A 17471-nucleotide genomic window follows, 5' to 3' on the forward strand; every position below is an offset into this window, starting at 1 on the left:
ATTCCACCTCAACTCCGAAAACACATACCCATTTCACTTTGGCTCTGATAAAAAAAGTATCATTGCATGCACCGTGTCAATTGACGAGGTGGCCGAGTGGTTAAGGCGATGGACTGCTAATCCATTGTGCTCTGCACGCGTGGGTTCGAATCCCATCCTCGTCGCTTTTCATTTTAGCTTTCTTAATCTGTTCCACAGCCTTTTAAAATTCAATACAGACACAGCAGGCAATTCCACACAGCCGATTCACCCTATTAATATAATCATGTCTTTTTACTTTTAACAAGAAAGAACCAGGAAAAATAATCATTATAGGTTAAATAATCACAGTTAAAGTATCAAACAAGGAATTTCCTTTTTTGTGTGGGCTGTTTATTCAACAGTATTTCCTAGCACATGATATGCACTGGTAATGATTATCTAGACAAAAGCCCCAAATAGTGCTCATGACAGGGTGACTACTTCCATCTGGTGTTCCACTGTGACCTGAACTGTGAGTTCCTCCTACACCCCAGCCCTGCTCCAGTTGTCTTTTTCTTCTGTACATATAGAAATGAGTTCTATATTACATGCCTACATAACTGCATATCACTTATTGGTTCACCCTCTTTTGTTTATTACACTTAATTTAAATCTTCAAAAAAATTACAACTCACACACTTTTTCATCAAAAAATGTTTTTATTGGATTCTAAAAACATGAGGAGACAGTGACTTATTTACAAAGATGTGCAATAGAAAAATATTGAATTTCCCTTACTCAATGGGAGAACCAGTCATCTGCTCTGCGTCCATCTGGTAGTTCAGTGACCCGTTCTGCACCACATAAGGAATGTTAACATCATCTGGGCGCTCTTCTCATCATAGTGCATGCACGTGCACATGTGATTGTTTGCTTTAGGGTTCATGCTTGGGTTTTACCCTCTCTCCTATCAGGAGGCATTGTGGGGAGTATCCAGCGATAGCATTCTGAAAAGCTCAGGCTCTTGTCAACAGCACAGCTGGTGCAGTAGACAATCCCTAGAGCCAACATCACAACTAGGAACACACACAGAGGCACCAGCAGGGCCACCAGCAGCCAGCTCTTGTCATGCTTCTTTTTACCATCAGTAGATCCAGCCCCAGTCTCAGCAGTGCCGATGGTTTCTTCTGTGTTATCCAAGTGGGAATTATCCCTGTTCCCAGTACTTGAGTGATCTGATAGTTCTACTCCCCTGTGACCATTTATGTCCCTAGTCCCTTCCTTACCTTCTACTCCATGAACAATTTCATTGCCTGTTCCCTGTTTTTGTGTTGGTGATGGGACTGTCTGATAGCCCTCTGGTGAGAATACATCCCATTGGCTCGGGGAATTATCTGACCCATGTGTGATGTCAGGGAGGACTTGTTCAGGACTTTCTGTAAGCAAGTCAACACCTAAACTAGTTTCAGGCTCAAAGTTTGGGTCCAGGGTGTATGAAGTGGACCATGGAATATCATGGCTGGGATCAAGGATAGGAATGTGACTAGAATCACTGGGGTCAGGGGTCAGAGTGGAGTATTCTCCATCATCAAAGGAAGGCTGGCAGGTAAGTCCATCTGACTGCAGGTCAAAGCCGTTGTCACAGTAACACTGATATCCCCCCATGTAGTTGAGACACTGCTGCTGGCAGGGTGACTCTCCCATACACTCATCTACATCCACACATTCTTCTCCCTTGCCCAACTCATATCCAGGGTTACATACACACCTAAAAGAACCCACTGTGTTCTCACAGATGCCTTGACAGCTACCCTCATCCAGGCACTCGTCGATATCCACACACTCTCCTTCGTCATCTGGCTGGTATCCAGGGTGGCAGGTGCAATGAAAGGTGCCTGGGATGTTGACACAAACCTGTGGACACGGTTGTTGCCGACATTCATCAACATCGGAGCATCTGCGGCCATCTGGACCCATCTGATACCCTGGGGGACAGGTGCAGCGAACTGTCCGTGGTGTCTCCACACAGTTGTACTCACATCCCATGTCCACACAGACCTGTTTAATGTGGGGTTGATCAGTGGGACCAGCAGAATCAGAGGGCAAATCTGGAGCATTGGTTTGACTGAGAGGGTCTGATTTGCAGCTGTAGCCATCCTCACTTATGACAAAGCCCTCCGAGCAGTAACAGTAGTAGTCTGTATCTGTGTTCTGACAGTACTGCTCACAGCCATGGTCCCCGCTGCACCAGTCCTGGTTCTTCATAGAACTGGTGGGACCGGATGTGCAGAGTGGTGTATCTCTGGACCAGCCTACTGTCTCGTCATCTCTTTCCATGCACAGCACTGTTTGCTCTGCAGGAGCATCCGTGTCTGACTGGTCTGCAGGACAGAACACGGTTGCGACGGACCCATAGGGTACATGAGTGATCAGGGAGCTGATGAGGTGAAAAGGGGTGGTGTAGACAGCTGCACCTCTACCCTCATCCTCTAGGGTTGGACACATCCCTTTGTAGTTATACTGGCAAACATATCCATCCAACGGCAGTGCACAGGAGCCATCGAGCCAACGGAAATTGTCGCTGCTCTCGCGTCCACTCTCAGAAGTGTGGACCGTCATGGCCACGCAGCGAGGAGCCGCACAAGTCCCAGGGCTGTCTTCACGCAGCCAGTTGGTGAACTGGCCATCTTGATCTCCTGTTGGAAAAAGAGGAGGAAGAAGTGATCAGAGATTAAAATGACTGACTTCTGCATCTTCACCTGTGTGGAACAACGTGCGGGTGACCAGTCAATCCACACCAAGACAATTCCTTTTTTCCTGTTTTTACTGATAGTATCAATGTGTTACATCACAAGGTCCTTCCCTTCTGTAGTGTTCATCTTCACTAAGGCAACAAATATACCTCTAATTTATCTTCCTTGTCCTTGTGTTCCAGCTATATTAACAGAAGAGTCGACAGTAGTGTGTCTGTTTTCTGATGTTATAGAGGACGGAAGCTTTATCTGACATCCTTCCGGTAAACTGTATTCGGGAGCAAATACTTTCTTCAAAATCTTCTCCAAATGAAACCACAAAGTAATGTTTGCTTGTTTATCAAGTATAAATGCATTGTGTTTTTTCTTAGTACAATTTAAAACAGTCAAAAACTTAAATGGTTAGAGAAGTTTTTAGGTTAGAAAGATCATTCCTGAGACAGAATATATGAGCGATTGAATTAACATCTGGTTTTTAGCAGGAGAGCTTTGGTAATTACTCCATCAGGCTGAGGGGTCAAGAGTGGACTGAACTTCCCCCCAACTCAATCACTCTGAAACAACAGAAGTTAATGTGTTTGGCATTTGTGAAGGAGTTGTGAAGGCTGCCTGAGCAACAAAGTCAAGCAGAGAGGTCGGACTCAAAGTCACTAACATAACAGCTTCACCTGTGAGAGACTGATGCTCTCACTGTGCTCCAGATTCAGTCAGGAATCGGTTCAGAAAGACTGGTCAAAGTCTACATCTATTTTAGATTGTTATTTAAACTGACCCAATGAGATTTGACAGTCACACAGAAATAGATAAATAAGCTTAATAATGATGGTGATGAAGGTGAAAAAAGACCTGTGACCCAGACGAATCCTCTGAGTGGTCTGCTAGTTGAACACTGCCGCGGGGGTCTGTGCAGCCCGATCCAGAGGCGAAGTCTCTGCCTGGCGCCCTGTGCCTCAGTGCCCGACAGCAGCTCATGAACCACGCCTGCCGCCTCCTCAGTGTGCATTGTTGCCAGGGTCCCGCCTCGTTCCCGGCAGCTCCGTCCAGCCTCTCTGAAGGTTCTCTTCTGGAGGAAGACAGCGTAACATCCGTCTGGGTGGCAGATTGCATCTTTCTCTGCAAGTTGAACTCTAGTCTGCTCAGTCTGTGTCTCCCTCAGCCTCTGTCCTCGGCTCTCAGCAGCCAGACTGCTCAGGAGCCACAGCACACACAGGAGACTCGTGCAGCAGCTGTGGCTGCTCCTACTGCTTTTTTGCATCCTCCTCCAATACATTTGGGTTATAGCCAACATTCAAATGAGCAGGCTAACTTTAGTATAACCAGATCAATTAACCTACACACCAACTTTGCTCTTAGTCATCTAAATTAATGTAGGGACAGAACCAAACACTGAAGAACCTTGATTTTAATCAGACTTTACCATATATTCATAAAAACCCTACAGTGTCAATTAAAAGTAACCAATTATCTGCACAATGGTGACAGTGAGACAAACTTCCACAGGTCTAGTAACCAATCCAGGGGAATCCTTTAGAACTCTGTTGGAGTCCAGTACAATCCATTAAAGCCTGTTCAAGTGCCAGGAGAATCCAAAATCAGCAGAAAATTTGACCTTCAGTAAAGTCCAAAAGAGTCCACAAATGATTCTGAAAATTGTTTGTCCTTTGTATGACATAAGTCGATGCTCTCCAATTTCTTTTTCTTCTTTGGTGACAGAATCTCTGTCTTCCCTCTGATCCTGCTGGGGTTTACTTGAATCTGCAAAGTTGGCTTTCTGACCAGACCTCGGAAAACAGAATTATGAGGGAGGGAGGGAGAGAGGTGGGGTTGGGGGGGTGGCTACGTAGAGGAAAAAGAATAGTCTGCTTTGGGAGAAAGGGGCTGGTGAAGGGAGTGAGCAGAGGGGTTGAAGAGATGGGGTGGTGGTGGGGCAACGGAACTGAAAACCATCAGAGAGTTATGAAAACCATACGGCACCATTCTGTCCCCCATCTAGCCTATGGCTTGAGACGGCCCTCTCTCTCTCTCTCTCTCTCTCTCTTACACACACACACACACACACACACACACACACACACACACACACACACACACACACACACACCCTGCTTCTCAGCATCCACAGGAGTGGAAAGTGTTTGTCAGCTCTGTGAGATGCAGACATTTCCTTCTCCCCTCTTTAATTTTTTGTTCCCCCTCTCCCAGACTCTTGATGATTATTTCTCTTGATTTAATTCTTAATCTCTCTTCCCTCCAGAATTCACAGTCTCCCCCCTCTATTTCTGTCTTTTCACCATACCAGCTGGAGGTTTTTATAGTTGACTGGAAACAGTTGGGTATGGAGGCAGGATCCTTTTTTAACTGTGTGTAAGTTCATTGTTATGCTCTTCTCAATAACATTATATTGGGCACATATGTCTCTGCGTATGCATAAGTGCCGTATGTGAGCATTCATGGTCACCACTTGGGGGCATATGGAGGAGAGGAAACAGGAAATGCCAGATGTGTGTCAGCCTGACCTCTCGGTAGCTAGGGAGTAGGAGGAAAAACCCGGGTATCTCCACTGCCGCCAAGTGCTTGATGAATCGTCTGTTAGATAAATCAGGTTAAAAAAGTCATAAGTAGTTAAAGTTCTAATAGATATTTGCTGTGAGTAAATGTTTTAGAGTATCTAATAGTGAATGCCCTTCTGTACATCTAATTAGATATCATCATTAATTAAAGTATGCAGTATAGTGTGTATGTGCAGTAATAATGGCACTGAGGGGTGCATGGCCTGTTCCTTTTCTGCAGCTTACCTGCAGAGGGAGCTTGTGAAGCTTTAACTTTGGCATTTGTGTTACTATATTACAGCGGCTGAAGTGAGTGGACTAAATGACGCCACTTGCCTTCATAGGTTTGTTTCAAAAGGACAGAAATGTTTGAGTGCTGAGCAGCTTCTCACCTCAGTATGATGAGATGGAAAAGTCAAGCAGTGGCTTCATCTGCAGCGCTGAGGCTCAGCGCAGGACCAGCGTGGCAGCTGTGGAATCTGCTGTTTTTGGCAAATGGGGTATATACAGTTGGCCTATTTAGCTGTTATGTAACATCTAAAGGATGAGACTAAAAGGAGAATAACATTTTAAACCTCAGGATCCCGGAGAACCCAGTGAGCCTCTTGGTCTTGTCTCCCACCCCCTTCTCCTTCTTTCCTTTCGTCTCTTGGATGACCTTTTTTTCTCCTGGGTCCCTATTCACTCTTTCATCCCCCTTCCTCAAATACCTTTGCTCCCTCCAATTTTCTTATCATATTGCTGATATAGCTCATCCATGTTTTTCTCATGATTTGAGCTCTGAAGTCAGTAATTTCTCATCAAGACACCCCCCCCCCTCCCCAATTTTCCCCAATTCCTCCCAGTCCTCTGTTTATTCTATCACTTGGCCTGGACCACCCCTCCCCCGGTACAGACGGCCACGCTACCAGAGACACATACCACAAATGTAATTGATAGAACAGACACTTTCCATGGTTCTGGACTCCCCTCTCCCCCATTTTCGCTTTAATACAGCACCTAAAATGGTTCTACCACCACCAACGTCAACAATGGAAGATGCACACTTCATGAATTGCCTTCCTTGTTTGAGTCAGAGCAACTTTCAACCCCTTTTAACATCTGACCGTTTGTCACTTACTATGTTACTTTATCAGATCATTTTCTGAATCTTTCAACTGTGTCATTTCACTTAACCAACAGCAGAAAATAGCCGTAGTTCATTGGAGGGAGACTGATGGTATCTGTTTTCTTTTCTGATTTAAAGAACATGTGCATTTAAACACATGCTCAAAACGAGGCTTTAAAATAGTGCATCAATATCTTTGATCTATACGTGTTTCTGTTGGTGCATCTCCTGAAAGTTGAATTTGTAAGATTTCAGACCCAAGTGCAGGTACACAGGCTGAAGAACAAAAAGACCAATAATAAGGATCAGAAGGCTGGATTAACCTTTTGTTGTTAACCAGACAACAGAGAAGATACAGCGATGTGAACGACACCCATCAAACCCAGATGGATCTGTTTACATTGCCATCTTGTCCATTAAAGACTTTAAAGCAGCCCTTTTCTGCTCATACACACCCAGATTAGGCTGGTAGATGTTCAACGCACGTCTTTACCATCTTTGTAACATCCAGTCCAGGTAGAATCTGAGCTCCTGGTGGGACAAAAAGCACCTGGACCTCACAAAGTCTTGTATTTATGCTCTACACCACCCAGAAATAGAGCTCACAGAGATGAACTACATTCACTCCCACAGGCACTTTAACCCAACCCATATGTCTGCAGACTGTAGGAGGATGCCGGAGACAAAGTAGACATGGGAGGACACACTCTACAAGGCTTTGACTCCAGTGGGGGGTCAAACCCAGAACTGTCCTGTCAAAACGGGACGGTTGCAGATTCAAGTTGTAGCTGGAGTGTCTGCAGCAGTAGAGGTGAATGTTTACATTCTTGTCATTATAGTATAAATCCCAAAACATGAGCAGGGTCTGCAACCCCAGACACCTGCCCACATCAGTCTGTGTGACGCTCATTAAACCGGCTCATATTTTTCTTAACATAGGTAAAACTTGGTTTCATTACTGATGTTGTTGCAGGTTCCTCAATGGTCCAGATGCACAGTTGTATCATTGTCAGGTTGCCTGTGCAGGATCAGAGTCTTCTCTGAAGATCAAAACATTTTTCTGGATTCTAAATAAGCGATTCTGCTACTGGAAAACACTTAATTCCCTTGTTGCCCTGTCGCTGTCAGGCCTGCCAAGAGTTTGTGTGGAATATAAGGGGACACATCAGAAGCTCATTTTTTCCTACCGCTGGTGTGTTGTGTCTCTCTCTCTCTCTCTCACACACACACACACACACACACACACACACACACACACACACACACCCACCCACACACACACACACACACACACACACACACACTGAAGCAATTAGCTGTGGCCTTGTGGTGAAATAATAGAGTGTATAGTCTTGATTTCTGTGGCGTTGAAGTCAACACGTTTATCCACTGCAGGTCCACATGTTTCATCTTTCCTAGCAGACATAAACACCTTCCTGCCCCAACAGTCAACACACCCTCACCACAAATATCCAAGAGGACTGTGATATCTGCCTAACGCTCAGCTCCAGATGTCGTTTGGGTGATGAGTGAAAAGTGTTAGACACTGAGACAGCGTCACTGACCTCACACAATGACAGCATGTTGATTGATCTTTTGTTTAACCTTGAAACACTTCAGTGAGAATGTTTTTGATCCTAATCCTTCACGCTGTGTTTCTGTGAGTTGATCAACTTCAAGTTATTCCCGCTCACAAATATCAAATCTAAGTTCCTGTATATTCGATAAACTGGCAGAACAACTGGAAATTTTACTGTGGTGTGAAAAGCTGGTGTTGAATTTCCACTTTGGAGCTTAAAAAAAACATGGTAACCAATGGAAAATGTAGTGACTGAGCTTATTTCGTGTGTCAAACACTTTCTGGTTTTGCAGGAATGCCATCACCACTGCTACTGTTACTGCTGCTGTAGCTGCTGCTGCTGTTACTGTGACTGCTGCTGCTGTTGCTTCTGCTGCTACCACTACTGCTGCTGCTGCTGGTTCTGCTGCTGCTAATGTTACTGCTGCTGCTGTAGCTGTTGCTGCTGCTACTATGGACAACTATACTACTACTACTACTATGGACTACTATGACTCCTGCTGCTTTAGCTTCTTCTGCTACCATTACTGCTGCTGCTGCTGCTAATTTCACTGCTGCTGCTGTAGCTGCTGCTACTATGACTGCTGCTGTAGCTTCTGCTGCTACTGTTACTGCTGCTGTTTCTACTGCTAATGTTACTGCTGCTGCTGTAGCTGTTGCTGCTTTAGCTGCTGCTACCATTACTGCCGCTGCTGTTGCTGCTGCTACTGCTGCTGCTGGTATTGTAGCTGCTGCTGTTGCTGTTACCACTGCTGCTGTTGCTGCTGCTACTGCCGTTGTAGCTTCTGCTGCTGCTACTGTTACTGCCGCTGTACCTACTGCTGCTACTGTTGCTGCTGCTGCTGCTTTTTCTGCTGTAGCTGCTGCTACTGTTGCCATTGCTGCTGCTTTAGCTGTTGCTGCTGCTGTTTTTGCCGCTGCTGCTGCTACTGTTACTGCTGCTGTTGTAGCTGCTGCTGCTGCTGTTGCCGCTGCTGTCACTGTTGCCACTGCTGCTGTAGCTCCTGCTGCTGTTTCTGCTGCTGCTGTTACCGCTTCTGTTACTGCTGCTGCTGATGTTGTAGCTGCTGTTGCTGCTGCTAATGCTTCTGCTGTAGTTGTCGCTGCTACTATTATGACTCCTGCTGCTTTAGCTTCTTCTGCTACCGTTACTGCTGCTGCTGCTGCTGTAGCTGCTACTGTAGCTGCTGCTGCTACTATGACTGCTGCTGCTGTAGCTTCTGCTTCTACTATTACTGCTCCTGCTTCTGCTGCTGTTAGCTGTTGCTCTTGCTGCTGCTGTTGCTACTATGACTGCTGCTGCTGCTGCTGCTACTGTTACTATTCCTGCTGCTGTTAGTGCTGCTACTGTTAGTACTGCTGCGGTAGCTGCTGCTTCTACTTTTACTATTGCTGCTGTTCTTACTGCTGCTGCTGTCGTTTCTACTGCTGTAGCTGCTACTGCTGCTGTAGGTCCTGCTGCTGCTGCTGCTTAAACCACTCCTGCAGGCATGTCAGAGCTGCACTTAAAGAATTACATATGTTTAAACAAACCTCAGACAAACAGCTCCAAAATCAGGAGAAGTCTTGAGGTTTGAAATACTGCTGAGAGGCAGGAAAGGGAGACGGAGGGAGTGAAACTCAACAGATCATTCCTTTACCAGATGATAGTCTCAGCTTTTCCATAGACATGACACAGACACACATCTGAGCACTTCTTACAGCATCTGACGTGCTTCAGTCTTATTTCTCCAGAGGTGGACCTTCTCCCCACTAATGGTAAGTGCATTATGTGATGAAGAAAGGGACCAAGGCCTCAGCAGGAAAGAGACACACAGCTGCTGGACAGAGAGAGATACAAGCTGATTTATATTTCCTTTGAGAAGACTCAGCTGACTCTTTCTGCACCATTTGCACTGCATGTATACACACCTCACCTCTCAAGCACACGTTAGAACAGCAAAATACCTGACTCAGCATTGGGAAGGGGGGGGGGGGGGGGACTAAATAACTCCAAAGAAACACAAGATATGAGATCTGCTTCATTCTTGACTCTCAAAGCCTGAGGAATTTTAGCCACCAAGCTTTTGAGATTTGAGCTCATGTATTTTCCAGGGAGGAATACTGGGCAGTAAATATGAAACAGTTGCAAAACCTGCTGTCAGACTGGAGCCAAAGCAGTAAAATATTTCAAATCCCAAAACACTTAGTGGGTTATTGTCAAAGACTTTTTAATTGAAAATATGCCAAAAGACTGAGAGTTGGGGAGAAATCAGCTCTCTTTATCTGGAAAAAAAAGAATAAAAATGACAATTTCCAAAAAATGCCATATCCTCTTTGATAACTTTCTGAACCTGTTCATTTCTTATTCTGAGTATAACAGAAATCCATTGGGCAGAATATTTGTTTTTCCAATGTAGTTTTCTTTGTCAGCTGGACTGTATTTCTTCACTTTGAAGACGTTTCACTTTCTATCCAGAAGGTTTCTTCAGTTCTAAACTCTCTGGGGACCAAACTTGAAAATATAGCCCTTGTGGACCATTAGCATGCTAATGATCTGGGTGGTCATCTGAGAGTCATTGGTAGGGTTGTTGGTAGGGTTCAGTTGAGGTGTCTCTCCTTTGTCTGCTGACTCACATGGTGGTGAATCACCAGGTCTCCTGAAATGGTGTGAATGTTTGGTTTGTTGTTGGAAGGAGTGGAGGACTGCATTGTACGTGGGTGATAGGAAGTGCCTCAGCCCACCACCTCTATTTAAGGATGGTTTTTCCAATTTGACATGGATGGCTTCCTTGACACAACTCTCGACTCTCACCAGCGGTCTTCTCTGGCCACTGCCCGCTCTCTAAGTGTCACTGGACTGCTGAGTCCTGACCTGAAGAGGTGGCATGTCTGTGTTGTGCCATTCTTCTGTGGAGAGGTTTTTGGTTTCACCAATTTACAGTTCCTTGCATTCCTCCTGGCACTGTACAGCATAAACAACATTACATTGTTTATTTTGTCTTACTGAGACCTGGCTTCAGGAGGAGGAGTATGTGAGCTTAAATGAATCTACTCCTCCTACCCATCTTAATTATCATATTCCACGTGTTACTGGTCGAGGAGGGGGAGTGGCAGCAATCTATCACTCCAAGTTATTAATTAATCCCAGACCAAAACATAGCTTCAGTTCATTTGAAAGCCTGACTCTTGGCATCACTCATCTGAACTGGAGGACAGAAAAGCCACTTCTGTTTGTAGTTGTATATCGGCCTCCTGCTGGGCCACATTCAGAGTTCCTGTCTGAGTTCTCTGATTTCTTATCTGACTTGGTCCTTAGAACGGAAAAAGTCATTATCATTGGAGACTTTAATATCCATATGGACGTTATAAATGACAGCTTTAGAAATGGCTTCATTTCATTACTTGAGTCAGTTGGTTTCCTCCAGCAGATAAACCAACCAACTCACAGCTTTAACCAAACCCTAGATCTATTTCTGACTTATGGTGTTGAGGTAGAACATGTGTCAGTGTTCCCTCAGAACCCAGTCTTGTCAGACCATTCTTTGATCACTTTTACATTTATGATTAAGGATTCTTCTATGCTCAGAACAAAGTCTTACTATAGCAGATGTCTTTCAGATAATGCTGTAGCTAAGTTTAAGGAAGTGATCCCTGTGTTGATCCCAGGACCATTGTGTGTTTCCCCAGGGATCAATCATTATAATCTTAGCCCTGCTGAGGTTGACTCTATTGCTGAAGGTGCAGCAACCTCACTGAGAATCACGCTTGATTCTGTTGCCCCCCTGAAAAAGAAAATAGTAACTCAGAGGAGGTGTGCCCCCTGGTATAATTCACATATCAGGACCCTCAAGCAGAAAGCGCGAAGACTGGAAAGGAAGTGGCATTCTTGTAAAATAGACAGCTACCATGTAGCCTGGAAAGACTGTCTATTAGTTTACAAAAAGGCCCTTCGCAAGGCTAGAACAGCTTATTTTTCTTCTTTGATTGAGGAAAATAAGAACAACCCCAGGTTTCTTTTCAGCACTGTGGCCAAATTAACCAAGAGTCACAGTGTTTTAGATCCACGTATCCCTTCTTCCCTGAGTGGTGAAGACTTCATGAGCTTCTTCACTGATAAAGTTCTAGCTATCAGAGAGAAAGCTAACCAGGCCATCCCAACAACTGGACCATCACCAGATGTGCCGACTGTGGGAACATACAGGGTCTCCAACGAGCCCTTAAGCTCCTTCAGCCCTATATATTTTTCTGAGGCGTCATCGCTAATTCAGAAATCCAAGACCACCACGTGTCTTTTAGATCCCATCCCAACACACCTGTTGAAGGATGTTTTATCATTGATAGGCAGTTCTATCCTGGACCAGATCAATGGTTCTTTAGTGTCAGGTTATGTACCCCGGTCCTACAAGGTGGCAGTGATTAAGCCGTTGCTTAAAAAACCATCACTGGATCCTGATGTCTTAGCAAATTATAGGCCAATATCCAACCTTCCTTTTATCTCTAAAGTTCTAGAGAAGGTGGTGGTGACTCAGTTACTGGAGCACCTGCAGAGAAACAGCCTGTTTGAGATGTTTCAGTCAGGCTTTAGAGCTCACCACAGCACAGAAACAGCACTTCTTAAAGTCTTAAAGACATAAAGTCCTGGATGTCTTCAAATTTCCTCCTCCTTAACCCAGGAAAAACGGAGGTCATGGTGTTTGGTCCTGAACCTCTCAGGGATAGATTAGATCACATGATCACTCTAGATGGTATCTCATTAACATCTAGTCTCTCTGTGACCCTTCTTTTGACCTACAAGGTCCTCAGAGGCCTAGCTCCATCCTACCTGGAGGAGCTAGTGATACCTTATCAGCCCAATAGACCGCTCCGCTCTCAGAATGCTGGTCTACTTGTGGTTCCCAGAGTTTCCAGGAGTAGAATGGGGGGCCGAGCATTTAGCTACCAGGCCCCCCTGCTATGGAACCAGCTCCCTGTCCAGGTACGGGAGGCTGACTCCATCGCTACTTTTAAGATCAGACTCAAAACCTACCTCTTTGAAAAAGCTTATTGTTACTAATTCAGTAGTTCCAGTTACTATCATAGACAGACAAATTATCATACTTAGGGGGTCGTCTAATCGTTAGGTCACATCTTAGTTATGCTGTTATAGGCCAAGGCTGCCGGGGTCCGGAAACATGATCACCTGACAGGCCTCTGTCACTCCACTGGGTCATGGTTTCCTCTCCTCTCCTCTCCTTTCCTCTCCTTTCCTCTCCTCATCAAGCAGACTAGTTATGCTGATTCTTGTGTAGTTTTTCTGCTTCTCCCCCCCCCCCCCCCCCCCCCTCTATTTATTTACAGGTACCGCCGCCCTCGGAGCTGCATAATGACCTCCGGCCCCGCTGAAGTGATTGTGCATCATATTTTTTGTGTGTGTTTCTGTGCTCTGTGCCTCTCCTCTCCCTCTCCCTCTCCTCTCCTCACCTCTCCTCTCCTCTCCTCTCCTCTCCTCTCCTCTCCCCTCCTTCTCCTTTTCCCCTCCCTCTCCTCTTCTTTCCTCTCCTCTTTCCCCTCCTCCTCCTTCTCCTCTCCTCTACCTCCCCTTCACTCTACTTCTCCTCTCCTCTCCTCTCCTCTCCTCTCCTCTCCTCTCCTCTCCTCTCCTCTCCTCTCCTCTCCTCTCCTCTCCTCTCCTCTCCTCTCCTCTCCTCTCCTCTCCTACCTATCCTATCCTATCCTATCCTCTACCTGTCCTCCCCCTTCTCCTCTCTCTTTACCCAGCCGGCCATCAGCAGGAGGGTCCCCCTACATGAGCCTGGTCCTGCTCAAGGTTTCTTCCTGTTAAAGGGGAGTTTTTCCTTGCCACTGTTGCTTGTCTGGGGTCAGGCCCTGGGATTCTGGAAAGCGCCTTGAAACAATTTTGATTGTATAAGATGCTATATAAATAAAGATTGAATGAATGAATGGATGTCTTGGTGTCTTGTCCTTCAGGTGTGCCAGCCTTTGTCTGAGAGTGTTGCTTGGTTTAAACTCAACCGGTATGTCATGATTTTGGAGGATCCTCCTATATTTCTCAGAGACCCCGGACAGATAGGGGGTCGAAATGCTGTGGCGTTTGTTTCTTTTTTGGTCCACAAGGGTTAATGGTCCACAAGGGCTATATTTTCATGCTCGGTCCCCAGCGAGAACTGAACTGAAGAAGCCTTCTGGATAGAAGGTGAAACGTCTTCAAAGAGAAGAAATATAGTCCAGATGACAAAGAAAACTGCCTTGGATAACGATGACCTGGATGATTCAGAATCTACACATACAATATTTGTTTTTACACTTAAACTGCGAGGCTGGAACCCTACCAGTTAGCTAAATATATTGCAATATTGCTAGAACCTCACATGTTTATTTCTTTATTAACATGTTTTACCAGTTCCCCATTTATCTTATTAAGCTGTTGGACTTCTGCCACCTGGAACCTTTTGCTTCAACATTTGTGCAGCAGCCATGGGTAAAGTATGACAGTTTCAGCTTCGGTCAATCACATCATCAATTTGAAATTAGGATTTTGGGCATAAATCAGTTTGACCTACAACAACCAAATTTGTTTTTCGGGAAATAGTTTTAGCGTTCACCCGTGAGGGAAAAATCAGGCAAAAATGAATGAGTTGATGGATGTAGATGTTTTTACAACCTATATGATCAGATACCAGCGGTCCAGTCTGAACACCAACAGCTAAAATGTTTTCCATAACAAAATAAATGCAAACCTGCAATGAGGACGTGTATAGAGCCAAAGACCAGCAGCCCACATCCGTAACCTGTCGGCTCCTACTGGTACTTGCAGCAGGAACATGCAGAAAAGGGAAGTTGGAGGTCCTTCCCTCATCAGGGATGTGGTGTTGAGCATAAAGAGGAATGATCCTGCAACCTTCAGCTTAGACAGGTTGACTCCAGCAGCAGCTGCTGACCGACTTTAGGAGCACTTCTGATTTTCCTACCAGAAGCTACGTGATCAGTTTGTTCCACCAGAGAAGTCTTTACCGCAGTGAAGGGAATGGGATTGGACCATCAGTACCTCCACCACTCCGTCACCTTGTCCTGCTGGTGCTAACCTTGTTGATCTGGAAAATGGACAATAAACTGTGACATGGTTGTCACACAGGAATTTGGTTGAGGGACTGAAGGTTTTTGGACAACGGCTGAAGTGATCTCATTAGTTTCTGTCTTGTAAATCTCGTCTCAACCACTTCTGCTTTCCGTATTAAGCGTCAGTGTTTCCACAGAATCCCACTCTAATTCTGTTACCCCACACTTCAAATGTCCTGGGGGACCTGGACCTGCCCTTCAATCCTCATTATCCTCTTATTGATTCAGGTCCTGTTTTCTCACAATTCTGTCTGGTAGCTTTTCTGTCTTAATCACAGTGATGGGACTTTACATTTTGTCTGTTGGGCCTCTGAGTCTGTTTTTCTTTGCTTATAAAGCCCATGCTGATGACTTGATAACTCTAAAACATACACACACACACACACACACACACACACACACACACACACACACACACACAAACAAACAAACAATGAAAAGTGGATTTAATTTAATTTAATCTGGCATAAAGACCGTGATGGGGAAGCCAGGCTGTACGCAGGAATGATCCCATAGAAGAATGGGTCTGTGGAGGGGAAAAGCAGCAGCAAAAACATCAGCAGACCCATCAGGTATGAGAAGAGGACAGCTGTTGGCTGAGGGTGTCGCAGGGCAGAACTGATATCAGGGAGGCCCTGACTGTTGCAGAAGGAGTGACACAAAACTGGAGCTATGACATGACCTAGGAGAGAGAGATTAATGATCAGATGCAGGGCTGTAGAAGCGAGAGTCACTGGGGATTAAAACCTGCCTCTCACCAGTTCTCAGGAATATGAAGGCGGCGAAGACACCAAACACAGTTGTGTACAAGAACTGGACCCCTGCAACAAAGAAACGGCAAAAGAATAAACCATGACCGCTCACCATAAAAAAATAAAACACTGTGATAATGCAGATGCAACAAGTTTTATATAATGGTTTTATATAATCAAAGCTGTAAAGAAACCAGCATCAAGCTATCAGACAAACAGGACTCTGAACTACAGATAAAAGAGAATTATACAATTACTGTGTCAATTAAAAGAACAACCAAACTTTAAGGCTTAAGACATGTTTGTTCTGATGCTCCGATCATCACAACATTAAAGGAAGAAAAAGTTCTTTGAACCCTGCAGTGAAAAACAGGACTGTGATTGTAGCGTGACTGACCTGAAGCCAAGAAGGTGGCTCTTGTGTAATCCTTGGAGAGGAGCTGCTGCTCAAAGAGATGATGCAAATGAGCTAGAATAATATTTAAAAGAATTGTTTTAGCACAACTGAATCGTGAGTTGACACAGGCCGAACATCTGGTTGCTATACCGGTGCCGAAGAAGAGTGGGGCTATGAAGATGGCGGTGGTGGGTGCGGTGCAGGGCACCAGCATGGGCAGCATGGCCCCTCTAAAGACCACCTCCTCTGTCAATGGTGCCACCACCTGGTTCCTGAGCCACACTGGATCTGATGCGCACAGCCTCCATGAACATCTGGACACATAAAGTCAAGAATTTATGGTGACACGCGGATCAAATGTAGGAATATGCACCGTAAAGTGGCATGACACTTATTAGATACAAATGTTAACTCACCGAGAGCAGAACGCAGCTGCTCGGCAATGCTTCGAGGGTTGTCCAGAGATGACTGGATTAAGGAGCCCAAGTACAATGTTGATAGTGTAAGCATGAGAGTTCAAACTTGTGGGTAATCACATGTTTACAGAATGTTGGGAGAGGCCAAAAACATAAATGCATTAAATGCTGAACGTGTGTTGGTTGGTACCACTCTGAGTAGTAGAGGCAATACAGCAGCAGGAAGCAGACCTTCCAAACGAAGCCCCATCATCTGCCACACTGAGCCGACCACCTGGAGGGGAAAAAGATAAGAAAGTCCATGCTTCCCCTCACAGGGGAACAGCGAGGATGCCCCTAAGGAGGGAAGAACCCGACTGACACTGACCTTTGACCTCCCTGTGAGGTTTGTGTTGGATGTTTAATTATTATTGTAGTCAAAAGCAGAAAACAAACCCCTGATATTTGAACTCACCCTGACATCAGCCCAGTATGTCCATAACTTAACCAGTGCAAGTGAGAGCGCAGCCACACCAGCACGCTGGTACAGCGTCGTTTAATCACACTGAGATGGTCACTACACACAGCAAGAGAGATCATTTCAACGGTCCAGAACCACATCACCCTCACAGCCTTAACGGGGATCTGTTCACCTGGGCAGGTTGATCCTCCAGATGTGCAAACTACCAACGTACAGACAGGCAAGAGAACAACAGCTCAGCACGCACACCCAAGCGTGGACACGAGTTTCACGTTCTGGCTCCAGCATAACAGAACCCTCCCTGAGAGGCTCCACTGGTCCGTTAACACTCACAGCAGGTCCCTCCTCTGTCACCACTGATTAGTAGATCCACAGATCTCTACTGCTGCGGTTGAATC

The 17471-nt window shown here is 45.4% G+C and overlaps 2 protein-coding genes and 1 non-coding gene across 3 annotated transcripts; 1 reads left to right on the forward strand and 2 right to left on the reverse strand.

The window, feature by feature from the left end:
- Positions 1 to 82: 82 nt before the first annotated feature.
- On the forward strand, positions 83 to 164 carry trnas-gcu (transfer RNA serine (anticodon GCU)). Its single transcript has one exon. It is a non-coding gene; the product is annotated as a tRNA-Ser (tRNA).
- A 496-nt stretch (positions 165 to 660) lies between these two features.
- Positions 661 to 4716, reverse strand: LOC101079686 (endosialin). Its single transcript, XM_003970789.3, has 2 exons — positions 3561 to 4716; positions 661 to 2657 (listed from the first exon to the last, which is right to left on the reverse strand). The coding sequence occupies exons 1-2, from the start codon at positions 4000 to 4002 to the stop codon at positions 904 to 906; spliced, it is 2196 nt and encodes a 731-aa protein (XP_003970838.2). The 5' UTR covers positions 4003 to 4716; the 3' UTR covers positions 661 to 903.
- A 10778-nt stretch (positions 4717 to 15494) lies between these two features.
- Positions 15495 to 17295, reverse strand: LOC101079461 (CAAX prenyl protease 2-like). The gene is made up of 7 exons (XM_029848719.1): positions 17246 to 17295; positions 16804 to 16887; positions 16614 to 16665; positions 16348 to 16511; positions 16198 to 16269; positions 15807 to 15869; positions 15495 to 15730 (listed from the first exon to the last, which is right to left on the reverse strand). The coding sequence occupies exons 4-7, from the start codon at positions 16418 to 16420 to the stop codon at positions 15495 to 15497; spliced, it is 444 nt and encodes a 147-aa protein (XP_029704579.1). The 5' UTR covers positions 16421 to 16511; positions 16614 to 16665; positions 16804 to 16887; positions 17246 to 17295.
- Positions 17296 to 17471: the final 176 nt, after the last annotated feature.

Source organism: Takifugu rubripes, chromosome 15, assembly GCF_901000725.2.
Source record: "Takifugu rubripes chromosome 15, fTakRub1.2, whole genome shotgun sequence".
Taxonomy (NCBI): domain Eukaryota; kingdom Metazoa; phylum Chordata; class Actinopteri; order Tetraodontiformes; family Tetraodontidae; genus Takifugu; species Takifugu rubripes.

What these genes read in the sequence shown, in the direction of transcription:
- LOC101079686 (XM_003970789.3), bottom strand. Translation starts at nt 4,002, where the DNA reads ATGTTGGCTATAACCCAAATGTATTGGAGGAGGATGCAAAAAAGCAGT. An exon ending in AGGATTCGTCTGGGTCACAG is followed by an intron (nt 2,658 to 3,560) that starts GTCTTTTTTCAC and finishes TTTTTCCAACAG; the next exon opens with GAGATCAAGATGGCCAGTTC.
- LOC101079461 (XM_029848719.1), bottom strand. Translation starts at nt 16,420, where the DNA reads ATGCTGCCCATGCTGGTGCCCTGCACCGCACCCACCACCGCCATCTTC. An exon ending in CCCACTCTTCTTCGGCACCG is followed by an intron (nt 16,270 to 16,347) that starts GTATAGCAACCA and finishes ATATTATTCTAG; the next exon opens with CTCATTTGCATCATCTCTTT. An exon ending in CTTCATATTCCTGAGAACTG is followed by an intron (nt 15,731 to 15,806) that starts GTGAGAGGCAGG and finishes TCTCTCTCCTAG; the next exon opens with GTCATGTCATAGCTCCAGTT.